The sequence below is a fragment of the Exophiala xenobiotica genome (genome assembly GCF_000835505.1).
Source record: "Exophiala xenobiotica strain CBS 118157 unplaced genomic scaffold supercont1.7, whole genome shotgun sequence".
Classification (NCBI taxonomy): domain Eukaryota; kingdom Fungi; phylum Ascomycota; class Eurotiomycetes; order Chaetothyriales; family Herpotrichiellaceae; genus Exophiala; species Exophiala xenobiotica.
Window position 1 is genome coordinate 2,040,844 of NW_013562488.1, and position 26,994 is coordinate 2,067,837.

The window sequence follows — 26,994 nt, forward strand, 5'->3', positions numbered from 1 at the left end:
GGCTGGGGGAGTTTCGACTATTGGCTAATATCAATTAATTGGGCGCCCGAGGCAACAACGTTCTCTGCTCAAAATGTCGAAACATTTCTTTATTTATTCACAATCATGCTGCAACCGAAAGAAAGGTGCTTTCGTACAGTCCACACTCGCGACCTCTGGCTATTCCATTGTGTGTCTTGCATGAAGTCATTCGTCCATAAAATCCATAATCTGACCGCCATCAAGTGGTCTTCCAGCGCCTCGAAATAAATACTCGAACTCGAGAACGCCGCCTAATCCAACAAGTCACCCCTTGTCCAATAAACACCCCAAACACCTTTGTTGTCTCTGAATGACCTCTTCTTCATGCATGCATACTCTTGGTTTTCCGATGTTCATGCGGACCAGACCTTGATTTCACAGGACTGTTGGCCTGACTCATACGGCCTCCATACGTCTCAGTTCGTGCATGACCAGGTCGGAACCCTGTTGATATTTCGGCCTTCAGCTTCCTCTCGCGTCTGAGAACCATTTCGGTCCAGCCTTTGATCTGCGCCGCTGAGCCTTGCACATTCTTGCCGACGACTTGGGAAAGGGCCTTCATCCATTCGTCTTTCTCGGCAGTCGAGTCGGCGTAAAAGTCGATAACTTCTCCATTGGCGAACCGAATGCGGAAACCCTCTTCAACAAACATGTAACCTTCCTCTTCCTCTGCGAAGCCACTCTTCCGTCGACCTCCACCTTTCGTAGACGTCTCTTTCTGCACCAATGCCGACTTGTCATCGATGAGGCGTGTCGCTTTGGCAAGATTGATGGTCGCCCGTGGTTGAAGAGTAGTCTCATGGAAAGCAGTCAACTTGGAGCCTGCAAGCTTAAAGAATCGCCGTCGCCAGTACTACCAACTCATTAGTATCAATCACCACTTTACAGATATTGTCGAATGACTCACTGGACAATCTCCTCCCTGCTGACTCAAATAACCCTCGAAACTCTTGATGCTTGCTTGTTGCTGCACGCGCTCTTCAGCCTCTCGAAGTGCACGCACCGCTCCATTCATGCTTTTTGGCATGTCTTCATCCTTGGCTCCTTTTGGCTTGGGCACATACAACAGCTGCAATTCGAGTTTGCCGATTTCGTACGGTGGACGGCGCTGGAGCTGGGTCACGACACCTTTCTTGCTTCGTGAGCTGCCGACGTGCACCTCTTCCAAGGCCCATTCGTTGAAGCAGGTAATATCAACAGTGTATGGTCTGCCATATGTATGCTTCTCATGCTCGCTTAACGAGACATAGGCACGAGCGAAGGATCCGTCCTTTGCAACGAGACCTTGAACCAACTCGTAAGCAGAAGGAGGTGTCACTGGTCTTCTGACTGCTTGAGCTTCTTGCATCGCCTTCAACTCTGACTCCTTCTTTTTCTTTGGCGACCCAAATAGCCTGCCGAACGCGCCTTGTTTCTTAGGTGAGGAGGGCGGTTTACTGGGTGATTGCGGTCGTTCAATCTTAGGTTCATCCAATTTCATCTGGAGTGTGAGTTGGAATTCAAGTTCGTTCAAGACAACCAGCTCAAATTCTTGACCGATTGGTGCGTTTCGAGCAAAGTCCAGCCAAGCAGTGGTCACACAGTGCAGTCCGTTATCAAGCGTTAGGGCAAAGTAGGTCCGTTCATCTAGCATACGTTAGAAATCAGACTTCCCCGGACATGCCTTGTACTCACGTTTTGGAAATGGCATTTGCAGATCCTTGACGCCAACAACCTTCACGAACAACCGGCCGCGTTCAGCACCATCTTCCCAGTCATCGTCCTCGGCAATCTCATCTTCAGCTACAGAGTCGAGAGTTTCCTGAACGTTGCTCACTTGACCTGGTAGTGGTGGCATGGCGCCTTCAGCCGGCTTCCTCTTGCTCACAGCCTTTTCACCACCAACACGAATGCTTTTCCTTCTCATCTTACCATTCCAAGGCTCGGCAGTCCATGTAGGTTGGCTGGTTTTACGTGGGGAAGCCTGGACCAGATTTGCATCAGGTGAACGAGGTGCAAAAGCCTCATCCTGGATGCTCGGAAGCTCGGGGGATCGAGATTCGTCTTGAGATACGCGCTCACTCGCATAAACAATCTTGGTGTTCTGTCGCATAAGGTAACCTCTCTGTCGGCGGCCAGCTCGATTAGCAAATGTGTCTTCAGAATCAATTCGACCAGGGGACATGGCTTTTCCTATGCTAGCACGGGCGCCTCGGGGCTTGGGAAGAGCAGGAACGTTTTCCATGGGGTTCTGCATCACCGAGTCCTTTGGGACAGGAAGCTCGCTTGATGGGAAACGTCCATTGAAGGGGTAATAAAGGCGTTGCAACGAGAGCTCAAACTGTACCTTTTGGGCTTCCACCACGCGATCGAACTCTCTCTCGAGACCGAGACCTAGACCATCATCCAGGGAGTCGTGAGGGATATCTAACTGCACCAAACTGCTTACTCGGTTCTTTTCTCGTGCTTTGGTATCTAGCCTGGCTTGCTGTTCGTCGACCGTTGTTTCATGAAGCAGTTCATCTTGCATTGCCACGGGCTTGTCGGCGAACTCGGCCGATATAGGGGAGACAGGAGATCTCTCCTTCTCGTGAACCAGAACCGACCCGGTGTCAGATGGGGAGACTGACCGGTCACTGTCGTCGTGTGTTGCAGATTTGGTCTCGGATACATCAGAGCCGTCATTAGCGGTAGCGCTTGGCTCTGCATGGGGATGTCGAACAACGGAATCAGGAGATCCTGGAGCAGTTTCTTCAACAGCAGCTGCCATATGGCTCTCGTGTTGCCTATGTTGTACCTCAGGCGTATACGATCGCTGAATGGACTGACGCAGGGCTGCGAGGTCAGGAAGTGCGGATGGCTGTGGAGCCGCAGCTCCTGGCTTGTTCCTATCGTTGTTAAGACTCAAGTACGACGCAAAGCCCTCGTCGAAGCTGCTTCCATTCCCAAAGTCGGCGAACTCGGGCAAAGACACACGACCGGCATTTTCAGATTTCGAGCTCATCTCTCGAATCGGACTGAGGGCCTTTGGGGTGTCTTGTTCATCCTCAGTGCCTAGATTGACTGGTGGAGCCAGATGTGCTTGAGATGCCTCCGAGTACTGGCTTGTGAGATCATCGTCTTGATTGGCGCTGGTCTCTGAGTCTGAAACTACCCGCCGACTATACAAGTCAGGGATGGAATACAAATCAGGTTCTTCGAGCTCTTCCTCTTTGATGTGTTGCTGGGTTGGATCTTCGAGCGAAGGAATTGGCACATCTGGGTCATACGAGGACAGGTCGCGCTGTCTGGACGATTCGTCCACCTCTTCACTGCTTTCTCGGCTGTCGTCACCTGGCTGGCCACGTAAAGCTAGCAGAACGGAAGCCCGAGAGAGCTGGGGTGTTGCGTTCCGTGATTCAGAGATCTCTTCCTGGAAGTCGTGATGCAAGTTGGTCTCCTCGAGGCTCGCGCCGCGCACGGGACTATTTTCTTTGGATCCCATCCTCCTTAGACGGCGCTCCCGCTCTTGCTCTTGGATTGCCATCAATCGCAAACGATCATCGGCCGTCAAAGAGCTTGAGACTCCCATCTTCTGAATGTCCGCCTTGGAAATGCTTGCAGCCATTGGCGGGGTGGGAAGAGATCGTCCAGAAATGCTCAAACGCTCGAGTGCGCCTGACAGATTTTCGGTCCTTGACATTCGACCTCCGCCCGGTGGAAGAGGAGGCAGAGGACGGGACTGCCCATTGGAGTCGACGGAGCTTGCGCTTGTTTGATGTGGGCGAGAAGCCAGTGAACCTGGCTGAGCGGTGGGAGCTGGGCTACCGCAGTCGTCATCGAAGATATCTTCTTCATGGCGAGCCAATTCTGTGTTCGCGGTGTCAGGACTCATGAAACGCCAGTGTTCCGGAAGCACCACGGGTGTCTTGTCTGTATCCTCGAGGGACGCGTCAAAGCTGTCATCCTGGTCCATAGACGAGCCTCTCTCAAAGCTGGGCTCCTCTTCTTCGTCGTCATCATTAGTTTCATAGCTGCCTTCACGAGATTCGGATGCGCATGAAGATGGAGCCGGGGTAGTCATTTCGTACTCATTCACCTGGGGTGGCTTCTGGTCGAAAGTCACACTCTTCTGATGGCGGTGCAAGCCGCGGCCAGCGGGAAGTTGTCTGTTCTGGATGTCATCGTCATCCTCCCAAATGCCTGTTTCTGGATCAAATCCACTTCTTCTGAAGCCTGCTCCAGTCTTCCTTGAAAGCGACGACTTTGTTGGTGGACTGTTCAATCTGCTGGGAGACAAAGGTGCAACGAGATTTGTCGCAGCATCCGGCTCTTCGAAGGGCTTCTTGCCTTGTGGATGTACAGGAGAGTTGTCCACTAGGGCGACATTTTCCTTTCGGTTCACATCTGAACCACGGAATGGTGATTGCTGTCGAGAGAATTGCATGCTGTGAGGCCGACCGTCGAGTATTGTAGGACGGGAGGGATCATAGTGGGTGCTCTGTTCCATGGCAAACATGCTGCTGTTCTTGACCCTCGAGGCCTTTTTCAAGTTCTCAATCGATGATCGCTTGGTAGGGGAAGTGGGAGGAGGTGGAGGAGTATCGCTAAGCTTCTGGATTTCTCTGGCAGGGGAATTGGGATCTCGTCCCTGCCAGAACAGACGTGGTGAGACACCCGAGAATGGAGAGGAGTCGGCAGGTGAATTTTCGATGCCAAAGAGCTTGCCCTACAATTGTTTGTTAGATGTTGTCAAGTTGCTACAAGATCTAAACAACGAACCTTTGCCTGCGGAAAGCTAGGAGAATTTCGGCGCAAGGCCATGGGACTAAGCTCGGACAATGGGCGGTTCGTTACTCGGGGCAGCTTTGATGGCGAGGTGCCATTGCTGCCCTTCTGAATCCGAAGCGGCGGAACCTGGTGGAGGATGTCAATTGATCTGTGGCGGAAAAGTCAACGTCAACAATCAACGCGGCACGTACCTCTGAGGCCATGGCGGCTCCAATCTGGACAATGGCTTTGTAGTGATGGGTTGGTGAAGCTCAGACCATCAAGGATGTGTGGAATGCACAGTGCGCAGGAGGAATGAACGTCAGATTGTCAATGCCCCGACCAGGCAGACCAGCTGCGACGTGTTCTCAGTGATGAGAAGGGTTGTTAGAGGAGTAACGACAGCAAAGAAGATGAAATTGAAGCTACCGTAGCAGGTTGCGACCGCAATGAAGACCACTGGACGCTTTAACTTGAGAGGAAGTGAAAGTGAAGGATTAGGTTAGTTTTACGCGCTGCCAATAAGACAACAAAACCGCCGCACTCGCGTTGCCCAGCAACAACGTCCAGGCGAGCCAGTTGGTGGCCAGCCTTGCACGTACCCATGATGACCCCCACGTGTACACGAAAGCAGGCTTTGTCACTTTGATCCCTTGTTACTTGAGAGGGCCACTCCTGTCGAGTTTAGAGAGTAAGGAAGAGTCGAAGAACCGGTCCGCACCTCAATAGAGGCACCGAGGGTCCGTTACTATCCTATCTTACAATAGCAGGCCTTCCACATCGGTGGTATAAACAGGTGAGAATTGTCAATGATCTAGGTGTCCATGGCGTGGTTCTGAGATAGCCCAATCGATCTCGGGTAACTTGTTGTATCGTCTGGCATACCCGCATGCTCAGGAATATTCCTTACTCATGTGCCGACCAGGAAGAAATCCTGTAGTCTGCTGTTCACGCCTTTTTCTCATTCTAAGCCATCTACCATTCCAGTGCAAGCATGAAACCGGCAGGACGTTCGAAATTCTCGCACGCCGTTCCGGACTGCAGAGCTCGAACCAACGTTGACGGCCACTCCCGATCGAATAACCAAACGGAGGATTCCTCACGCGCAGAGGATGGCTTTCCAGGCATTGTCATCCCAAACGACTCCAGAAATCCTTCGGGCTTTGATGGCAATCGAGCATTCAGTCTCTGTTCCTGTCAAGACCCGTATGAGACCGTCACAGAACCATGCGTGTCAGCATTGCAAAAGGACGCATGAACCATCGGCTAGCTTTGCACTTGATTCGAAGCCTGCAAATGTACCTGACAGCCTCGACGGCAAGCCTTAAAGCTTCAGCCCGGCCCGCAAGTCCACGGTGGCCTTGCATTGAGGCTGACCGAGGTCGCGAGTACTTCTACTTCGCGATCATACTGCGATGTTTGACGCGAACGATAGTCCTCTGGCGCCGAAAAGTGGGCACGCTTGAGTCATTAACATACCTGCTGTCGCGGCAAGGCCAGCCATTGCCAGCGCATGGGAGACCAGTCAGCAACGCGGCAGTGCATCTGGGACAGGAGGACTGGCCGGCTTCGGGACCGATCCTTGCCTTCTCGGCTTCATACTCAGCCTTATTGAGTTGGTGCACTGGAATTTTGTCAGCCAGGCATTCGCTTGTGATGGTTCGTGTGACCAAGCCCATGTTGTCACTTGGGTGGCCTTGGAGGCCTAGACTTCGTGGATCTTAACGCTGGATGCGCTCGAAGCGGGCTCGCATTGAAGCGTGTTTTTGGAAGTTTGCAGAACGAAGAGATACACCACCGGAAGTCTGCATTGGTTGGATATCAGTATACGGCCTTGAGACTTACCAGTCTACCCAGACGCCGGAATATTTTGCAATCAACGTTGACGCCAATGGCGATCACTTCCGTATTTGCCTCTTGTTTCGAGAATTATTTCCGGGACATGGCACGTATGGAAACAAGGACGGCGGCTCTCATGTATGATCTAGCCTGAGATCCTCTGATCTGCACATGCAAGAAATCGACATCAAGCTTTCAGCCTTGTCGACGGTTCATAAAGATGGAAAAGTGCTTGCTCCTGTACGGTATCTCGAACCTGTTCTCCATACGTACATCATGTCTTCAACTGTAGATGCGTCATCACATCGTATCCGACATCCATTCCGAATCTACAGCACTATGCTTTGATAGGTTCCAGACGAGTCTCTCCTGCTGTTGACGCGTGCGAGGTCCAGTTTGAGTTAAATCAAGACCATCATGATTGTTTGACAGTTATTACAAGCTAGAGTTGCAGAATACCGTATCGACTGCGTTCTGAAAGTAGCTGGGATTTGCCTGTGTCGTTGGCAGAAAGCGGGTCAATCTACAAGCTCGACGGGACCATTCTCGCGAACCGCTCGTAAAGCAAGATAATCACAGTAGGGCGCCTGGCAGTGCAGACCGGCATTCCGAAACTTCCATCGAACCCGTGCTGGCGCCAATGAGCGAGGTTAACTCTTAGAACGGGGTGCTCAATGGAAGTGTCGGCCCTCCGCACCACAATCTCATGATGTGGAATCGTCGTTGAAGCTCATGCGAACTCGGGCAAAAGCGGGGATAACGCCAATTCCACCAGGGTTTGCCTCCATATCTGAAACCAATCCAATCCTGAGTACTCTACTATCTAAAGTCAAGCTCGTATCTTCCGTATTTTCTGCGTGAACAGGCGGGAATGCAGGGAAGTCGTACTTGACCTCGCATGCAAGTGGTGCCTTGATGAATCACCAACGGCATCGAACATGGTAACAATACCACAAGTCGATCGTCAAAGACTATCGGGAAGATAGCACCGGTTCCAGCCAGGACAGTTGAGAATCCATGCGAACTTATTCAAGACATTCGCGACCATTCTGTCCGCATGACCATCTTCAAGCCTCTCTGTGCTCTCAAAACCTTGCGAACAAATGGGTTGTGAGAGGTCTTTAGCGAAGAAATGTCACCCGAAGCCATGGTCGAAGAGTGTACTCTTGACGTATGCTGTGCGACGCGGAGGTGAATGTGCTTGACATTTCCGCCCTCCAAATGTCGGTATCCAATCGGGAAGAATATTATTTTGCAGATAGAATCCAGAACACCGATGTGCTACCGTCAAACCTCGCAGGAAGGGGTGTGTCGCCGAGGCAGTATGTCGGAGTGAACTGAGAGGTTTACGTCGAAGCCGAATGGACCTGCAAATGTAACCAGCATGTCGACTTGGCATGTTCGCCAGGGTGCTGAACCTCCTGTCAGTCGTGGGCTGGGTGCAAATCGGGCACAAGTCATTGCCCGGAGGATTTCCACGTTGGCTTCTTGTGGGTATAACCAAGGCTTTATGGTGTGACTGCCCAAAATAAAATCCAAGCTCTGATGGTATTCCTCCTGGCGAGGAAGCCCTGCGTGGCACTGCAGAAGTCTATTCGTCACTATCAGTGATGGTGGTGCCAGTAAGCAAATCTTTCCTCGGGACCTTGCCGCGCAAAGACCGCCAAATAAATCTTTCATGCGTGTATTTGATTGGAAACGCCTCGACTGATGACAGCTGTAGCCCACGGTCAGACTCCTGCCAGTCACCCGCAAACAGGATATAAGCAGGATACCCAGGAACAGGGCCGGGTCTTGCAAGGTGAAGGTGAGTGGTTGATGGTGGTTTGGCCCCTTGTTCTGCACCCGATCCGTCGAAGCCGAACTGAAATCCTTGCTTCACAGAGACCAGAGCCTTATCTAAGACCTGGGGCGAGGCTGGCTCTCCCTTTCCGTGGAGCACCAATCTGATTTCCATTGAAGCTTGAATCAGGACCCATATTTTGCAAATTGACGCTTGGAGGTTCTCAGGCAGGTACTGACGAGCCGGAAAACCGCACCATCTTTTTGTGCCATTTATCACGTTTTGGCCGGCTCTAGATTCGTGGAGGCCTCAGGATCCCTGGCGAAGTCTACTAGTAGTCAAGCGAGACCGCAACCCTGAAGAATGTGCTGGGTTATTCTCGCCACACGTTGTCGGCCTCAGGGACGAGTTGGAGAAGCAAAGCCAGATTTTGAACCGAAGGCATCGAGCGACCGTGAGCGTCGTAAGCGTAGCTGCTCCTACCTACCTACCACTCACCCTGAGTCAAAGATGGGAAGCGAGCAAGTGTAGGTAAGATGGAATTTCAGCGTGAGAAAGATGCAACGCGATCAAGGAGACGTTCAGAATGATTCTGAGAATAGCAGCAAGACACGGGAAGAGCGTGTTTTTGCTGGCGGCTCCGGGCCGTGGAGATTGGATGTTCACTGGATGTTCGCCAAAGCGTGAGGAGGAATTGCTGAAGGATTGTTTCAAGGAGTCTGAGTTTCGAGGAGATCTGGGCTGGAATGCATGACAAGGAGGCCTATAGGAATTGGGAGGAGGTTTTGGAGGAGGTGCTGTCAGGCAGTACCAAGTATCATGACGACCTTTGACGACCTGAGACAACCTTGCAGGCACCTACCTGCTCCACGTCTGGACAAGAGGCTCTTTTGTTAAGGGCAGACGATAGATGAATGCGAGGGATCCTGGGCGCAAAAGTACTCGCGCTAGGCACTTTCCGGATTTTTGATTAGTTTGATTGAGACAGTCCTTTACTACTTTGCATCCTCCAGGGGCCATCTTGAATATATAGTAGTCGGTTCAACACGAAGGAGCTGAACTCTAGGCTTACCCAAGTTTATTCGACTCCAGTACTGGTGCGGAAAGTAGTCTATGGCCTCCGTACTCAGGCCACCAGATGTCAACGGTTAGATCTGACGTGCGCCGTACATCATGCAGGATGATGTTCCTCCAATACGGGAACAAATCTGGGGTAGTTGAGAGTCTGATCTGAGCGGAAACGTCATCAATATGCCGACAAGGCATCAATGACAGAGTGGGGGAAGCTGACAAAAGATCATCAAGATACTATCGCCATACATTGCCAAGGCCGGTGAGGGCAGTACTTTGCCGGCGGTTAGGTCCACAGCGCAATCCTTTTTGAGCAACTGCTCTGCTTATGCGCGTCGTGTATAGTGCCTGAATGAACAGTCTATACCTCGAACTATCCTAGACACAGTTGTATCAAGCTAAGAAATGCAGGAGACTACCAAGGCTGAGTCAGGATATGTATAGCTAGGTGGACGGTATAGCACCATTCGAGCCGAGGATCTGAAGACATGACTGGCCTATGAGGCTGTGAGCCTAAACAGACCGTAAGCAGGTAAGATGCTACTGCGATAGCCTCTGTATACTTCGGTCTGCTGTACCATGTTCAGCAACAATCGACGTGACATGTGGAGAAGCAATCACACCTCAAATCAAACCTCAAATCATAGCCTTGTCAGACGCGAAAACTCTGAGGAGCTTGAAGGGCGAATGGCGATTGTCATTATGGGCAAATCCCGTAGTGGCCGCGTGTTGCCGGTGGTAGATGGTTGCTGAAAATCCTGAGTCTCAATCATTGGAGACACAATTGTTCTTCGTCCGAGTTGCACATGGAACAATATCTGCAGGTGAGAGCTTTGTCATGGCCAGGAGTACTGCGTATACGGTATCTCTGTCGCCTCTGTTCAGGGTCTCCAGACTTGCCGTGCCAAGCTTCACTCAGTGATCCACCAGCTGGTTTACCGAAAAGGTGTGCTTGCGTAGGCTTGGAAGATGAAAGATGGCAGAGACGGCAAGAGGCCTAGTAGCGCGAAGAAATCCACATGTCGAAAGTGTTTTTTCTCCGAATTGAGGATGGCGGCCCTGTTTACCCGTGGGGTTCCAATGCTGTTTCTCAGTAAAAACGGTTAGGAAGACTCGCCAATCCATCAATCGCATGGCGAAACCAGCGGCAGGAAGCGAGTTGCCGAGCGATGCTGTCCAAACGCATGACCCCAAACGACAGCCCTAGCCAAAAGCATCCTGGTGTGGTGGCATTTTAAATGACTGTTCGCTTTTGGTGTATCGAGCATACCGAAGCCGGTACGGTAGGTACCTGGTTGGTGTTTGATTTGCCTTTTTATCCCGGAAACGGGAAGCTTCAGACTGAGAAATGCATAGACAAGAAAAGATATCACTGGCGTATCGAGGAGACAACTCATCAAGCGTACGTACTTAATCACTTTCGGAACTAATCAGGTCCGGAAAGAGCGATCAACCATCCCTAGGCACCCAATTTGGGTGAGAGCAGCGTGAGTGACCTACGTGATATGGATGAGCTGGCAGCATGTATACGAACTCCCGCTGCGTCTCGTTGGCCGGTCGTAGTGTCCATCGCAGCTGAATGCGACGCAGATCGCGAAAAAGGGGCAAAGGCCTCGAGTTCGTGCGTACTATCTTTCGCGTGCGGCTCTCATGCCTAATGGATGGCTGGCTGAGAGCTGTGACGATCGGCTCGACTTTGGCATGGCCGCACTCACCGTTCGCTACAACGAGGCTGCAGTTGGCTGCTCTATCTTTGCCGAACCGAAAGGAGCATTAACGGTCGGGCAAGCCATTTCGTGGGCAGCACAGCAGCGATCCGCCTGGTGAGGAGTGGTTTCGTTATCGTAACTGGCGGAGCATTTGATTTGCGCCATAGTTGAGTAGGAGTGGTCGTGAGAATGGCATCAGCCCGGTATGGTACGACGTGGCTTGCAGGTCGCTCTGGTACCCTGCCAGTGAATCTTCTCATGGTGTACAGCAGCAGCCTAGCAACTGTCACTATCTCGTGCAACCATCATCAGATGTTCAACCCATGGCGCAGTCGATGGCTAGGGCTTCAGTCCCTTGGCCCTAGAAAAGAAAGATGGGGCGGGGCACCTCCAGGACGGCCATAACGGCTAAAGAGCGAGAGTTTGATTTCGAGTCAGATTCTCCGTACAAGAGAGGAGCACGGGAGGCAGTTCGTAGAGTGCAAGTAAGACACGGCAAGCTGTAGCCGAATGCAAGATCCTTGACGACATCGTACCAGATGAGGAGTGCAAGAAAAAAGTCTCACGTTAGTCATGACTCTTTGAATATGTCTAACTATTTCCAATTGACGTGCATTTGTCTGTATCAAGATACTTCGGCGGGCTCACCGACATTGCAGAATTTCCTTCCCATCATCCAAGTGCTCCATGTCGTCTTTGCCTGCAGGTCTGGAAAGGCTCACTAGGCTCTATCCAGCTCCCCAGGTAGGCCAGGCTAAGTCAAGCCGTGGTCAAGCCTAACAGTTGAAGCTGACAAAACCGGAGTAGGTGGCGGTCAACGTCATGCAGCTAGAATGGATGACGCTCATCCAGCGAGCCAGCTAGGGGCATATCCTTTCGTGATTGCTATTTCGAGCAGTCCACGGCGGGTGACAGCCAATTAATTGAAGCGAGGAATGACCAAGGCACTTGTGCATAGCCGCCCCCCCTTTGAAGACAATGGCAAAGAGGTTGTGTCTTTTGCGTGCCTTTGAAAGCGCCCAATCAATCGGGTCGAGTACCTCGAACTGTTGACCTCATTTGGGCGGGTGGTCTCATCTGGCGCAGGCTTATTCGCGGGGCTGGCCAGGTGCGGCGGCATTGCACTTCAGGCATTACGAGCTCTGCTGCATCCCCGCGCGACACCCTTGTTCGGTGCTTGATTGGTAAAGCCGTCTCTTTGGCTGGGCTTGCAGCCCCTAACGTGCAGCACATCAATGATCCACCGTCATCAACCCCCGAAAACAATCATTCTTTTGACAAATTTGCTTGTTCAGATTGCACCCTTGTTTCGCGCCCTCTTGGATTGGCCTTGTGTGCATGCACCGAGATTTCCACCGTGGTATTGATTACAGCCGCCTGATACGAATACTCTTGGTCATGTAATGGCTTTTATGGCCCCTGTCCTTGTCCTGTCGTGCCAGCCCTGCCCTTTTTAGTCTCCATGCTCTCCATGCACATCGTTGTCGATCTCTTATGAATCTTTTGAGCTGACCTGGCTTATCCTTCTCTTTGGGGCTCATCCTCACCTGCCTGCGACAGACTTTCGTATGTGCCTGCGCTCGCTCATCCTTTCGCTCACAACAACACCGAGTTCCTTTGGCCTCTCGTTGTCTCGTGTGTTGCTCACATTCGCTTCCCAGTCTCAACCACTATCGTTCGGCTTAGCCCTCGCCCAGATAATGCTAATTTGGACTCGACCAATTCCTCAGCCCTTCGCCTCAACTCACACGAGTAGCGTCCGATCAGGCTCTGCATATTTGGTCCTCGCTTGGTATAGTCCTTGAGGAAGAGGAGGACTTTGGAAGTTCTGTGCAAGAGTTGGATACTTCATATCGGCTCGATATCCCTCACACCGTTGACTCGGTCCTGATGGACTCTCCCACCGAACGCATGCCAATTGCCTGCGTTCACTGTGCAAAGGCCAAAGCAAAATGTGATAAAAAGGTTGGTTCATCTCAAAGTCGAGAGGCACCACGGCCCATCCACTGCCCGACAGGCAAATGGTCCTCAGAAAATCGTGGGTGGACTGCAGGATACGCCTTGCCCCTACCGAGCAGCGTGGATGACCCATCGAATTTGATCTTCTTGAGACTGACATCAAGCCGCCTAGGTCCCTTGCTCAAGATGTGTGAGCAAACAGATTGTGTGCCAGTCTCGGGCTACTCGAAGGTCATCACATATCCCTCGCCGGACCAACCCCCCTCCACCTCTCACGAGACCTCATTCAGAGCGTGCTTTACACAGCTCGGCCTCATTCCAGGTTGCTCAACTCTCTCCCTTTTCTGCCCCGCCCCATATCCCGGGGATTAATGGGATATCGCCTCGTAAGTGGCTCCAGCCAGTGCGCAGCAAGTGGTTCTGACCGTCCAGCAGATGCATTGAGTCCCAACACTGTACCACCACACCGCTTAAGTCTTCCAGACAATGCCCACCCTGTATCAATTGCACCCGCCATGTTTGGGACCGACATGGATCCCCAGATGCTGCGAAATGGGTTCACCCAGACGCCTCCCGACATGACTATCCCAATCACACCGATGATGCCAAACATGCCTCAAATGGACAACTTCATCCATATGCATGGAAATCCATACGACCAAGACGGCGACAACCACTTCCTAGCTATGGGCAACGCTCAGGCGGGCATGATGGATTTTGATACCACCAATGTTTTCGCAGATTTCATGTCCCCCCCTTCCGGAATGTTGCACGATCCAACTGACTCGTTCCTGATGAATGGCAAGCTGGGCACGCATTCACCCAATCACATGACACTCCCCATGCAGATGCATGACGGAAGTACTCCGTTGGCCATGCGGCTGGATGTGGAAAGTCCTCAAAATCAGCCGCTTCGGGCTCCGGTTGGACTCTCTCCATCGAGTTCATCGACAACAAGTGGTTTGCAGGAGCCTGACGCAGTGTTGGCGGCACATCATGCATGGCCCTTTTTCCAGTGTAATCGCGTAGAGAAGTATTCATTCGCCCCTCCAAAAACCGCTGCCATCTACCTGGAAGGTCTTGCTCAGACTCTTCGAAGTCAGGGAACATGGACGGCATGGACGGCACAGCTTGACGAGTCTTCACTGGATATATCGACAGAGAGGAAGATCGGAACGGAACCTATCGTCGGCTGGTCGAGAGAAAAGCTGCTCGCTATTACACAAGGATTTCTTCACAAAGCACTGGACATCCACAAAGCCAACCATGCTGCTCGAGAGGAAACACCCTCCAGTCCTGATTCCAGTCGAGATGCCTTTTTGATGCTACCGCCGCCGGATGTCATGCAGTACTTTTTGAGAAGTTATGTGGTTCGATATGAACCCTATTACTCCTCGGTACCTGCAGGACGATTGGATCCCAACAGTCTTATGCAATCGAACAACAGCAAAGCCGCGAGTTTGCTGATATTGCTCATGGTCGCTTCCGGGGCTTCCGCCACAGCCACAGTCGAAGCCAGATACGTCGCAAGTGGGCTTACTGAAGCTTGTAGAATATCTCTCTTTGACACGATTGAAAAAGATGTCCTCCAGTCTCGAGAAGTCCTGGTGCTTCGATCTGCCTTGCTCTTCACCTGCCTTGCTGCTTGGTCTGGGGACAAGTGGCACATGGATGTAAGTTCGACTCTTTCCGAACTCCAGTGAAGAGAGCTCTCCTAACGCGGGCACCAGATGGCCATGGGTCAGCGTGGAATGTATTTGGCAGTAAGTGTGTCCTTAATGATTTCGAAGTCCTCGGCTAACCAGGTCAGATGCTTGCTCACTCAGGAATGCTCGATGCTGATGATTCGTCTGTCGATGTCAGCAAGTGTAAGCAAGAACCGGAGAAAGCATGGGAAGATTGGAAACAACGTGAAGCTAAGCGCCGGTTGGTGTTTCGACGCACATCAAGATGATCGTATTGCTGACCTCCCTATCAGACTTGCACATTCGTGGGTCACCGTTGACCAAGAGATGAGCCTCTTCTCGGACACGACTCCTCTATTGTCGGTAGTGAATCTTCATGCACCCATGCCCGACTCAGACGACCTGTGGCATGCCGAGTCCGCCGTAAGCTGGCTTGGCCTTTTTGAAAAGGCCCATGATTCCACGTATCGCACGTTTGCATCACTGCGTGACTTTTTTACCAGTTTTGTCGATGGCGAGTTAGCTGGCAAGGAGCTTTCTCCGACCCAGCTTCGTTTGCTATTGCATCCTCTTCAGGCTCAAGTATGCCAGCTTCGCCAATTCATTGCTTGTCTGCCGGATGGTGGCAGTCATGCAAAAGCGTCACGGTCTATCTCGAAAGCAGCGTCCAAGGCACGGTTGGAAGAGATATCTTCCCTGTTGCAGCACTGGTATACCATCAGCAAGCAAAGCTTCTCCGGCAATAAGGGCACTTGCTGGACAACTTGCGCCAACCTCATTATGTATCACCTAATTTCTTTGAATGCAATAACCAGCTTCAAGGACATTGAGCAGTTTGCGCGGCGCGATGTCAGCCTTGGACCGTTCAGATCCGCATCTTGGCTGCAGATGCGCTGCATAGACCAACCTGAGGAAGCATACTTCCATTGCGGACAGATTCTGCGCCTGATCAGATCGATGCCACGCCCGGTCCGCCCACCTTGGTGGGCTGGTGCGGTGTACCGGGTCGCATTGACGGGTTGGGCTACCAGCATGTCGAGCGGTAGCGGACGCTTCTCGCCGACGCAGTCTCATTCGGAGGCTGACAGACCGTTTGCCATTGATGATCTCACACCGGAGAACGAAGCCATCAGTCGATACATGAAATACCAAGAAGGCACGCCGATGTTGTCGAGGCCAGACGGGACGCTGGCTCCCATTGAGGTTCCATCAAATGTTCTTCAGCATTGTATCGAAGTCCTGGACGACGACTCATCGATGCGGCTGGCTGACGGCATCAAACGCAAACTCCGCATCTTCATGGCCAGCTGGAAGGACAACTAAGCATGGTCCTCAGCAGCCAGCGTCGCCGGGCCGATTTTTGCACCCTTTAGCGGTGTTGTACAATCTGCCAGATCTTACCTAATTTCTTTTACTTATGAAGCGAGATGAGGGCGTGACGTTACCGCCTTGTATATACGACAGATATTTATGTCCCTGATGAAGTTGATGACAGAATCCGCGGGTGCGTTTGGAATGCCGAAGAGCGTCAAGTTGGGTGAAGGGTACTAGTAATCGAGGCAGGACGGACATTGCAGGCTTGTCTCGGAGTTGACATGGTGCTTCCTATGCGGTGCGTTTGGTGGTAGCGACAGGCTGCCTCGTTCGCAAGGTATAAGATATGGCGGTCGACTTCTTGTTGTCAGGTCCGAACGAAGCTTTTGGGGCGCTGGGAATGTTCCATAGCTCGCTCTGGTTTGCTCGTGATCCACGGGTGCAGATGAATGTTCTAAGTCGGAGCTATCAATCGGGAGCGTAGTAATTTGAGTGAAACCATTTTTCTGAGAGCCTTCGACCCTCATCGTGCAAATCAGGTGGAGCAGCGAAGAGTCCGCCGCCGTACATGGGAGGAGAACTGAGTCTTGTGGCCCCTGGATTCCAGAACAGAGCGGCCCGCCACAGCGAAAGACGGAGAAGGAGGAGCAAAGCACGGGTTTCGCAAGCCTTTAACAGGCGGAGAGTCAAGGTTCGATATCATGACATGCGATATAAGTGATGGATGCAGTCGGACAATCGGACATGGTCTGCTGCCGACATACTATACTAAGGTAAGTATGTACGGTGTAAGGACACATGGACTAGGATCATTTGTCGAAAAGGTTTTATGGAACGAATGAAGATGACGGCAGGTTACAGATCTAATTGCATCTGGGCAGGCATCGGCCGAAATATGGGGTGGTGACTCTGGCTAGTGAGGGCGTTTGATACTCGACCTTATTGTTTAGCACGCATTTGGCCCGCACATCCACCGGAAATTCAGAGACACCGGACATGCAGTGTTGGGGAGGTTGAAAAAGGTTACAGTATGCACTTGGGGAGCCATACGAAGGCCAACTGCAGGTAAATGCTAGCTAGATGCTGGAGGAGGCTACGGACTTTCTTGATGGTGACCATTCATCCGGAGAATGTCTACCTAGGTGGTCTTGTGGAGTGAGTTGACTGGAGGGTGGCCGTGTACAATGCAGGCTAGAAGGAAAAAAACAACATCTAGGTGTATGATCGAGCTACAGACGTAAAGAAAGGGCTGTTGATGGTTGTAATCAAAGGACGGAGTAGAGTAAGTACCTGGTACTGATCTTGACAGTAAAACGGCCAGCCTTGCGTCGGGTCAAGGCTCTGTCCGTCCTTTCCAGGCTCAGAGATGTGGGTGCCTTCGAATCGCCATGCAACAGAAAAGCTGGGGATGAGAGGCTTGGAGTCTTGTGAACAACCAGCATGGAGAATGGATGAGTCAGCCAGCAAGCGCATCTCTCTCTGGCACCTCCATGGTGAACTCAGGAGTGTCGGGCTGCACCAGGCCAAATGATCTCACCCTTGGTTCACTCTTGGTGAGGTACAAGTTGCTGCTAAAAATGGCAACTTTGCTAGCGTTCGGACTGGACCATCCACGAACGGAATGGTCGGTAATTTCAGTACGGCCACGACACTGGCACCACCACAAGGGCCGAGATTCGTGATTCCGCACACATTCGAACTCTACACCGCCCAAAGTCACTCTGGGGAGCTTTGAGACATTTGTCCTCACAAAACATACCTCTCCAAAGGAGGGTGTCGGCGCTCCAACAAGTGTGCATCTGGATGCCTACCGTACGGTCTAAAGAGTATCTGATCTCTGTCCTCAACCACGGTAAAGGGTGGTACATTACTGTACTAATGCCGCCATAAGGCAATTGGAATACTGGTACGTGCAGTATGGAAATGTAGACACTCCGGCAGCCACTGCGAGACTGTTACTCGTAGAGCGACTGTCCGATGGGACTGGGCCTGGACTGGGACCAGCGTAAGGTACTGTGGAGGCCAGCCCAAGACAGCATTCGCCTTTAGGTAGGTAGGTATCTTTCCTGCACTTGGGCAGAGGTTCGTCACATTTTGGGTAGCACAACAGCAAATCCAATGGTACATAGTGATAGCCACGGCGCGTCCACGATAATACTACGGTTCAGTAGAGAAATGTTCCCTTTCGGAGCCTCAGCCTACTCACTTACGAGGCTTAGTACTGTGAGGTGAGCCTGTTGAGCCCCTCATCTGTACATCTTCTGCCCCGCACCTTCAGGCGCACCAGGCACGATCCGGAGGGGTCCTTCACCGCCTCACCGCTTCAAGGGCAGTGGACTGGACCGGTCTACCAGACTACCTCCGTACCATGCCACGAAACGGTTGATCAAGGCTGCGGGCCAGAGAGTCAGAGACATGTTCGGCGCGCCAACTCCAACCCCAGGTCCTCACCGTCCGAGCCCAAGGTAGATTGTTGTTATAGTTACCGCCGTGCCTGACAGTCGGCTTGCGTGAGCTCGCAGTCCGAGTTAGTGTCCGGAAAAGGGGCCACATATACGCACGCTTGACACACAACACACAAAACTGCCACGTCTACTCTTTCTCACTTCCCCTTTCTATTTGCTTTTATTACCACTATATTGTTCTCCCTTTTCTGCATCTGACCGGCTATCAACTTGCTGCATCTCTCGAACCAAAACAGGACTACTGCAATTCCCTCCAGTAGGTCCCCCTTTACTGACTAGGTCCCTTGCACACCTGTCAGGTTGTTGTCGCTGACTTTTCCTCGCTGTTAGCAAAAGATCACATTCAACATGGGCTCCAAAGCAGACATCCGCCTCGATGGCAAGGTCGCTCTCATCACTGGTGCGGGCCGTGGTCTTGGTGCTGGTTTCGCCAAGATGCTGGCCGAGCGTGGTGCTGCTGTCATCCTCAACTATGCCACCTCGGCCAAGCCCGCTCTGGCTACCGTCGCCGAGATCGAGAAGGCTGGTGGCAAGGCTGTCGCCATCCAGGCCAACGTCGCCAAGGTGCCCGAGGTCGAGAAGCTGTTTGAGGAAGCCATCAAAGCTTTTGGCAAGCTCGACATTGTCATCAACAACGCTGGCATGGAACACTTCGGCAAGACCCAGGATGTCACCGAGGAAGAGTTCGACGCCGTCTTTGGCCTCAACACTCGTGCTCAGTTCTTTGTCGGATCACGTGCTCTGAGACACTTGAGTGGTGAGTCGACGTCCTTCCCTGGAACAAGGTCGGCGATCTCCTTGGCTAACAGATTGTTTCCTCTGCAGATGGCGGTCGTATCATCTTCATGTCTTCCATCGCTGCCAGTCTGAGTGTGCCGAACCATGCCCTGTACTGCGCATCCAAGTCTGCCGCTGAAGGTCTGGCACGATCCTTCGCCGCCGATGGCGGACCACGACGAATCACTTGCAATGCCATCGCGCCTGGTGGTATCAAAACCGACATGTTCGCCCAGAACGCATGGCACTACTCTCCTGGCGCCACCAAGGAGACCCCGATTGAGGAGATCGAGGCTGGCATTGCCAAACTCATCCCCCTCGGCCGATGCGCCGTGCCCGACGACATTGCCAAGGTTGTCATGTTCTTGTGCCATGATGACAGCGAGTGGGTTACTGGTGAGTTTCCTCCTTTGCAGATGCATAATCACTCTGGAACCCGGAAGCTAACCACGACTCTTTCAGGCCAAACTATCCGCCTGACCGGTGGAAGCACCATCGCATAAGCGCCTCGAGTTCTTGCAGCGTGATTCTTGCCACTTATGAGCTCCAGCCTCTTTCACTGGGTTGATTGTTTTTGGCTACTCCAAAAGCATGGCTCTGAAATAGAAAGGTTTCTTTTGGGTTAGCGAAATGGACTTTGAAGTGGTCTCCGCCTGGCCATTGAAGCGTTCCCCGAGACGATCTGAGGTAGATATGTTTTTGGCAGTCCGATACAAAAAGCCAGGGTATGATCAGTGGATAGATTTTTGGCTACGGCATTTTGCCTGGATCAGTACTAGTATCCGGGTTCTCCCTCCCTTTCCAGTTTCTCATTAATGTGACACTTGCCTGCTGCAGCCTGTGCATTGTTATACTGCGCCTTGAGGCGCACCTCGTTGGCCCTGCATTAGATCTTGTATCGACGATACATCGCTTCGATACGGCTAACTGCACTAATGGACAAGGCTTCGGACATGCAGCGACAGATTCTGATCGACCTTGAATGGGTATTTGAAGCTTGCATACGGAGTATCTCGAACAGGAGAATGTCGGGGAGCAAGGGCGCCGACATGCCGATGCCTGCATCTCTTTTTGGTCTGCTCATATCTGCCCTGAACGCTGGCGGCATAAATGCCCTTCCTTGCCACTCTCAGCGATTGAGAACGATTCAAAGGACAAGGGCAGCAGCAGACATGATGGTTAGGACTATGCGTTCAACTCAACTGACCGAATGCAGCCGGTCTCTGCTGTAAAATCAAGTCGAGTGATCTGCCACAACCTCCCGGGAAGCATGCTCCCTTGAGTCTTGGATTTTTATATGAATCCGAGCCTTCAAGTCGAGGTTGACGAATGTTTCCTTGGCTAGATACTCTGGACGTATGATGGTTTCTTGGCTTCTGGTGCCTTTCTGTGGACTACGCTTCGCACCGGGAAATCGTGTTCGCCTGCCTCCTCAGATGGCCATTTCCTGTTGATTCCAACCATTCAAAACGGCTCCTTTCGTCAAGACTACAATATACCAGAGAATTGAATCGTCCTCAGATTACCTCTGGAAGCCTGCTTTTTTTGCGTACAGGCGAGTAGAGGTATGAAGCTTTGTTCACTAAGCAAGGGTAACGTGCAGTTCACAAGTGGTGCGAGAAGGTGGGAGGTGGAAGGCACTGAAGGGTCAGTGGTCATGGACTAAGCGTGGAGTTGGGCAGGAACGCCATGCTACGACTCTTCGGCTTGCTGGTTCGCTGTGTTGAAGACTTTTTCATACTGAACATGAAAATGTTGTTCTTTGTCACTATATCGTCGACGTTCTTTGTTCGTGGCTTTCACTTGATTGCCAAAAAAGATCTTTGCATTCTTTGTATGACTTTTGTCCTGTTTTCTTTGTCTAATCACAAGCTTACACTTTCATGACTCTGAAACATTGGGAGAGGCAGACGACACCAGATCCCCGACCGAGGAAGCTCAAAAGGCTGCAATTTCACCGAATGCCTCATGAGTCTTCACTTGCACTTGCACTCACCAACTTGACTCGCCAACTTGTTGAGTCGACCTTTCTCGATCCTCAATTGCGCTGCGACGACCTCATCTTTCGCTCCTCTCGTCCCTCGGATAGCCGACTTCTGATCTCGGACCGTTCCCTTCCGATAAAAGACTGATCACCAGACATGACTGCCACAGCGCAGCCAGCCAGATCGCAGAGCAGTTCAGCCACATTCATGGATAGGTTTAGGGGATTGGCAAAGAAGAAAACAAGTGCCTTCAGAAAACGACTGTCAGCATGTATCAACGCCGGGGTTGACAAAGGACCAACTGAACAGCCATCCTCTGTTCGTGACTTCTTGTCGTGTGCTCCTGGTGTACGCCAGAGCCAGCCACGAGTCACACCTGTTCGGAAGGTGAGCGCTCATCCGCAGTCAGAATACCTTCCCGAGTTGCATTTCGACAGGAAATCAAACAACAGCCTCGCCAACATATCAGAGATGTCAGCAGGGTTAAGCAGCCAATTTTCGGGAAGCGAAGTTTCACTGCCGTCAAGCGTTGCAGCGCCTGGCTGGGAAATTCCTCCAGCAGATTTAATCGCGGACCGTGAGTACAAAGCATATCTCCCCCACTCTCACCGACGCAATGCGATCGTCTTTGAGAGTCCTGACGACTTGGAGCAATTTCGCACCATCGAACATGGTCCAGTTGAGTTGGGGGCTAATGCTATGCCGCCAGGTACAAGAAATCAACAACATCGAGCGAAGATGAACCTTCTGCCCCGTCCAGGTGCTGCCAACCACATTGCGGAGTTGCCTGCATCAGGGCAGTCAGCGACCACTGTAGAGTCTACTCGGCTCCCTCTCGCCCACTCCAATGGTGGCCAATACAAACCATACCCTGGGACAGTGGTAAACAAACCTGTGAGTTATATCATTCCAGCCTTGCAGGCCGGCTATGTCGGAGGTGTACCGCCAAATCTGAGAGCTGGCCATGTGAGACATTTCAGCGACTCGACTAACGGAGCGCATTCACAGCACGATGCGACCAAGCAGACATCAAGGGAGCACTACTCATGGCCTTTGATCGATTTTCAAGAGGAGATGTTTCTCAATACAGACCCTTCACGAGCTGGATTTGTAAATTGGCACCGTCGATTCCCCAAGCATCAAGAACCTCGAATTCCATCGATGGACTTCTCCGAGGGGAAGTTGCAGGAAGAAGTTAGTGCGATGCTCGGAAATCTGCAGGTTGAGGAAAGAGCGGCAGATGGACGGTCGGGCTTTGTATCTCCAGTTTCCCCTTTGGATAGGACTGTGCATGAGATGGAAGCCGCTGCCGCGAACACGAGACATGCTCCGTTTATCCCTCGCAACGGATCTCATCCAGGAGAGATGGTGGAATTGGAAGGGACTCGTTATGTGACGAACCTACCTTCACGACGACAACAGACCTTGAGCCCGGTGTCTCCAGTGTCCAGCGACGGAGCACGAGTGAGCCATCATGAATACAACTGGCCGAGATTTTCAGAAGTGCAACGATATGAAGACCCTGCGGAGGAGTACAGTCGGCGATATCGAGATCGAAGACGCGATATGCGTAGAGAAAGAGTAGTGGAGAGCAAAGCAGAGCAACAGCTACAGCGACGGCAAAACAAGTGAAGACCGCGTTTGGCATCTGGTGACCAACGGCTGATGATGGCATGTTCTTTGGACTGATTCGGAGGAAGGGCGCACCAGGGCGTTACAGTATGTGCTTGTTGCTTTTTTGTTGGAGTCGTCAGAGCTGGTTCTCGGTACGAAGGACAAAGGGCCAAGGGCGGAATCATTTTCCCAGCTTCAGATTGATCAGATTGGTGAGACGCTGTCTTGCTCTGTGCTTTGTGACTATCGATTGAGTTGGAGGATGTTCGGTCAAAGCCGGAGACCAGTGGAGAGCTGGCAATGTTAGCAAGACTGGCCTGAGGCAGAGATGATTGAGACATGCCCGGAATAGGGAAGCCGAAGACCCAGTTCCGACCCCTAGGGCTCCTATAGGGAGGCTTCTGGCTGGCCAGGTGTGGGAGGCCGTTGGAGGCGTGGGAGGCGTGGGAGGTTACTCATGATTGCATGATCAATAGTACTCCGTATACACCAAGAGCTGTCTCCAAATGGCGGTGAGAGAATCCCAAAGATCCCTGCTTGAGCACATGCGAGCATTTCGTCCACATTTCATGTGAAAGTCCATGATGGTCCACATGCTCAGGTCGTTCATCGATGGGATTGCGACGACAGTTTAAGTAAGTAAGGATCCTCGGTTATGTACGTGCATCTTGCTTCCACGGGCGGTTGATTCGTCCATCGGCAAGGATTGCTTGGATGAGCAGCATCATGCAGCATCAATGCTTTCCTAACACAGGACTCTCCACGTTTCATGGAACAGACCTGGAACAGACTTCTCGTCAAAGAGACTCGAAACGAGCACTCTAGCTTGCTAGGTAGGCGAGGCATTTAGCCTGATAAAGACTTGTCCATCAGACCATTTCTGGGTCTCTGACTGGCCGGATGTCGTCGCTGTTTTCATCTACATTTTTCTCTGCGAGCAAACATCATCTTTCATCATCTTTCATCATCTTTCTTTGTTCTCGGTCAGGTAGTCCGTACTGTAGCTGTTAAACGGCTATTGCAAGATAACAATATCTCCCACGATCTCCTGTGGAAGCTCTGTACACACACACAGAGTACTACCACTCCGTGCTCGCTACCTATCTCCAACGATTACACATTACTTCACAATACATGAATATACCCAAATCTGCCCCTCATCATCCCTCTATCTACCCTTTGTACCTTTTTTCTTTTTCCATCTACTACCGTACACAACTTCTCATCCTTCCCACCTCCTTTGGTGCGAACTTTCTTCCTGTTGCTTCCTCCTTCCCGCTTCCCGCGTCCCGCTTCCAATCTTCGAGAATTCGTCCCCCGCCAGCCACCTCCCAGTCACTCCCAGTCAGCACCACCTGGTCCCTGCGCTAGAAGACGAACGTGCACAACGCCGCCACCGTCATCCACTATCGACCTGAAAAAGTGGAACGCAAGTTTTCTTGACATGACACTGGCTTAACTCAATCGATCTTTGTCAAATCCTTTCTCCATTCTTTCTGAGACCTGGGCCTGCTGGACTATCCCATCCCCCGAATCCTCCGAGCACGTCGACTTGTCAAAGCGCCGCCTTTTCTGGCGCGTGAGACAGACTGAAAGCAGTCAGGACTCTCGTGTCACTGCCACCGACAATAGCAAACTCGGTACAACCCCGAGCGTGCGAACGAACAACCCGGCATCTTCCACTTTATAATTACTGCCACCCGGCCTGACTACCTTCAACTGGAAGTTGCCTCCGCTGGCTTGCCCTCACTCGCCTTGTTTCTCGACAGCCACTCTGCTCGTACCTTTCTCCCTTGAAGTTTTCCTCCTCCTTTCGCCTCCAACACCCCTGCGCGCGCAAACCTTCCAACACGTACGCGTACCAGTCTGTCGGGTCCTCCGATTTCCCGCTTGGCCGAGAATTTCCCAATTACGAGTACATCAGCAGAAGACACCGTGCGCCCGCCCCCAAAAATTTGCATTCATGAGCTCGCTTTTACATCCTCGACTGTCTCGGTGACCTTCGTTGCAAGGGCGGGTTGAGTCCACGGAGAGAGCACGACGCACGAGAAATCGGAGCCCACCATGTACAGAAATTCGGCCCAGGTCAATAACTACACGTCTAGAAATGCCCTGCCGTCCCCGGATAATACAAATACAAGTGATTCCGAAGCCGATATAGTTGACATCCTCGACCGGAAAAGGAAGGAATTGGACGACGAAATTTCAAAATTCAAGGCGGTCAAGGACCGAGAGTTTCGTGATTTCGAAAAGGACCTGCGCTCACGAAGAAGGACTCGTGCTTGCGACATCTCACCCAGCAAGACCTCTTCGTCCGTAAATCCGTCCCCTCTAAGCTTGTTAGGCTCGACGCAAAACGGATGCTCAAATGGATGGGGCGGAGGCCACAAGGTGAAAAGAGGAGGAGGAGACAGGGTGGGCGATAAGATAACAAGACCCCCACCACTGAGCAAACCGACTCTATCGCTGGACAAGCTCAACATCAACGGTGAGACTCTGCTACCGGCACATAATCTGGGAACACCGCCGACGCCGTCTTTCCTGCCCAAGAGGTCGCCTACCAACACCTCGGCCATGAGTACGCCACCACGCGCGCAACAGACCAACAAACAGCCTCCGACACCGGGAAGTGAGAAGAGCGATGGTTTCGCGGGCGTTTTTACACCAGTGTACCTGCCCTTGCTGGAATCCAGGGATCAGCCTCTGTGCGTTGACAGCCCGCAAGACTTGTCCACCAAGGAAGAGGAGAAGAAGAGGCTTCAACTGGACGAAGACACCAAGCAGGAAGCAGAGTGGCAACGGCTTCAGCTCGAGTCGTCGCACAGTCTACCGGAGCAGCCTGTTTCGCCGACGGTGCTAGCATCCAAAAGGACACGGTCGGACCCGCAGATGGGCAGTTCAATGTCAAATCTCCCGAGCGCGTTGAGGACGCCGAGTGGGACGCATGGCCATAAGCAGAAGAAGAAGCACGTCACGTTTCAACTGGCGGATTCGAAAGTCGTGGAGCCAAGTAGTAGTTACGAGGAGAGCCCCGTGGACGGGGCAAGTCCGACGCCGAGTTCGAATTCGAGTCTCAGTTTCCAGTCCCGGGTCGAAGATGTGGATGGGGATCAGAACCGATACACACATGAGGAGAACGCAAAAAGCAATGAGAGTAACGGAAGTACGCCCACGAAGAGTCCGAGTCTTCGAGAGAGGAGGCGAGGCAAAGGAGGGCGGTTCCTCTCGCCAATGCCTAGTCCACTACCGAGTCCGGCGCCGTCGCCGACGATCAACGGGGATTCCATCCTGCTCGTCAGTGCTTCGCCTGATGAGAGCGGGTTCAGTGGTGGGCTCTCCGGGGCGGACGACGGGGGCAGTGGTGTGGGATTCTTCGAGTTGGATGAGGAGCTGGCGAGTCCCGGGTTGAGGGAGAAGCCCATGGAGTTGGAGGGAGAAGGGGATTTGGACAAGGATTTGACGGATGGTGGCGCGAGTGCAAAGGCCGCTCGAAGAGAGGAAAATGAGGGAGTGGGCAGTTTTAGATCTGGAAGTGTCCCGATCGATATTGTGAGACCCAATGGGATGATGACACCGAGTTGGGTGGGCAGTTTTGGGCATTGATCGAGACTGCCTCTTCTGTCTCACTCGGGAAGGGGATGTCGGCGCCAGTCCCCGGAGCTCGCAAAGTAACAACCAAGGGATGCGATTGTGGTCGGAACATTGGAGGTAATAAGTGTACAGAGTGGTCTGTCTTGGCCTTGGTCTCTCTGGGTGGGTGTGGGATCGTGCATTGAAAAGTACTACTTCGGGGGCGGCATTTGTGAGCGATTTATTGTTTTGACCATGAAACCGGTCGGTGGGTTGGCTATCTGCGCCGTTCTTGTATATAGTCAGGAAAAAATATGGATATGAACATGAATATGATAAGGAACGTCGATGTCGAATGTGGAGGTAAAGGAAGTGGAACTGTTGGGCAGACCACGGGAACAAGGATAGGATGATAAAATGAAATGGAATTGATATACCGTATCCATTGTACTGCCAGTTGACCCGATAGGCTAT

General features: G+C 52.1%; 5 protein-coding genes across 6 annotated transcripts; 4 read left to right on the forward strand and 1 right to left on the reverse strand.

The window, feature by feature from the left end:
* Window positions 1–20: 20 nt before the first annotated feature.
* PV05_11451 lies at window positions 21–5,216 on the reverse strand. Of its 2 annotated transcripts, XM_013454935.1 has the most exons (6): window positions 4,962–5,216; window positions 4,762–4,896; window positions 2,348–4,708; window positions 1,696–2,125; window positions 929–1,647; window positions 21–874 (listed from the first exon to the last, which is right to left on the reverse strand). In XM_013454935.1, the coding sequence occupies exons 1-6, from the start codon at window positions 4,971–4,973 to the stop codon at window positions 344–346; spliced, it is 4,188 nt and encodes a 1,395-aa protein (XP_013310389.1). In that variant the 5' UTR covers window positions 4,974–5,216; the 3' UTR covers window positions 21–343. The 2 variants fall into 2 exon arrangements, with proteins under 2 accessions (XP_013310389.1, XP_013310390.1); XM_013454936.1 differs by having other exon boundaries at window positions 1,696–4,708.
* A 7,326-nt stretch (window positions 5,217–12,542) lies between these two features.
* On the forward strand, window positions 12,543–16,621 carry PV05_11452 (uncharacterized protein). The gene is made up of 6 exons (XM_013454937.1): window positions 12,543–13,116; window positions 13,283–13,496; window positions 13,546–14,783; window positions 14,841–14,873; window positions 14,921–15,036; window positions 15,089–16,621. Exons 1-6 carry the CDS (start codon window positions 13,042–13,044, stop codon window positions 16,116–16,118), a joined length of 2,706 nt encoding a protein of 901 aa, XP_013310391.1. The 5' UTR covers window positions 12,543–13,041; the 3' UTR covers window positions 16,119–16,621.
* A 1,869-nt stretch (window positions 16,622–18,490) lies between these two features.
* Window positions 18,491–20,210, forward strand: PV05_11453 (uncharacterized protein). Its single transcript, XM_013454938.1, has 4 exons — window positions 18,491–18,830; window positions 18,905–19,331; window positions 19,400–19,747; window positions 19,814–20,210. The coding sequence occupies exons 2-4, from the start codon at window positions 18,923–18,925 to the stop codon at window positions 19,852–19,854; spliced, it is 798 nt and encodes a 265-aa protein (XP_013310392.1). The 5' UTR covers window positions 18,491–18,830; window positions 18,905–18,922; the 3' UTR covers window positions 19,855–20,210.
* A 1,046-nt stretch (window positions 20,211–21,256) lies between these two features.
* PV05_11454 (uncharacterized protein) lies at window positions 21,257–23,230 on the forward strand. The gene is made up of 2 exons (XM_013454939.1): window positions 21,257–22,230; window positions 22,345–23,230. The coding sequence occupies exons 1-2, from the start codon at window positions 21,493–21,495 to the stop codon at window positions 22,966–22,968; spliced, it is 1,362 nt and encodes a 453-aa protein (XP_013310393.1). The 5' UTR covers window positions 21,257–21,492; the 3' UTR covers window positions 22,969–23,230.
* Window positions 23,231–23,935: 705 nt separating this feature from the next.
* Window positions 23,936–26,961, forward strand: PV05_11455 (uncharacterized protein). Its single transcript, XM_013454940.1, has one exon. It carries the CDS (start codon window positions 25,015–25,017, stop codon window positions 26,551–26,553), a length of 1,539 nt encoding a protein of 512 aa, XP_013310394.1. The 5' UTR covers window positions 23,936–25,014; the 3' UTR covers window positions 26,554–26,961.
* The last annotated feature ends 33 nt before the right edge of the window (window positions 26,962–26,994 follow it).

What these genes read in the sequence shown, in the direction of transcription:
- PV05_11451 (XM_013454936.1), bottom strand. An exon ending in GCAAATGCCATTTCCAAAAC is followed by an intron (nt 1,648 to 1,695) that starts GTGAGTACAAGG and finishes AACGTATGCTAG; the next exon opens with ATGAACGGACCTACTTTGCC. An exon ending in AGCAGGGAGGAGATTGTCCA is followed by an intron (nt 875 to 928) that starts GTGAGTCATTCG and finishes ATGAGTTGGTAG; the next exon opens with TACTGGCGACGGCGATTCTT.
- PV05_11454 (XM_013454939.1), top strand. Translation starts at nt 21,493, where the DNA reads ATGACTGCCACAGCGCAGCCAGCCAGATCGCAGAGCAGTTCAGCCACA. An exon ending in GGACAGTGGTAAACAAACCT is followed by an intron (nt 22,231 to 22,344) that starts GTGAGTTATATC and finishes GCGCATTCACAG; the next exon opens with CACGATGCGACCAAGCAGAC.
- PV05_11455 (XM_013454940.1), top strand. Translation starts at nt 25,015, where the DNA reads ATGTACAGAAATTCGGCCCAGGTCAATAACTACACGTCTAGAAATGCC.
- PV05_11453 (XM_013454938.1), top strand. Translation starts at nt 18,923, where the DNA reads ATGGGCTCCAAAGCAGACATCCGCCTCGATGGCAAGGTCGCTCTCATC. An exon ending in TGCTCTGAGACACTTGAGTG is followed by an intron (nt 19,332 to 19,399) that starts GTGAGTCGACGT and finishes TTTCCTCTGCAG; the next exon opens with ATGGCGGTCGTATCATCTTC. An exon ending in TGACAGCGAGTGGGTTACTG is followed by an intron (nt 19,748 to 19,813) that starts GTGAGTTTCCTC and finishes CGACTCTTTCAG; the next exon opens with GCCAAACTATCCGCCTGACC.
- PV05_11452 (XM_013454937.1), top strand. Translation starts at nt 13,042, where the DNA reads ATGGACTCTCCCACCGAACGCATGCCAATTGCCTGCGTTCACTGTGCA. An exon ending in AGCGTGGAATGTATTTGGCA is followed by an intron (nt 14,874 to 14,920) that starts GTAAGTGTGTCC and finishes TAACCAGGTCAG; the next exon opens with ATGCTTGCTCACTCAGGAAT. An exon ending in CAACGTGAAGCTAAGCGCCG is followed by an intron (nt 15,037 to 15,088) that starts GTTGGTGTTTCG and finishes CCTCCCTATCAG; the next exon opens with ACTTGCACATTCGTGGGTCA.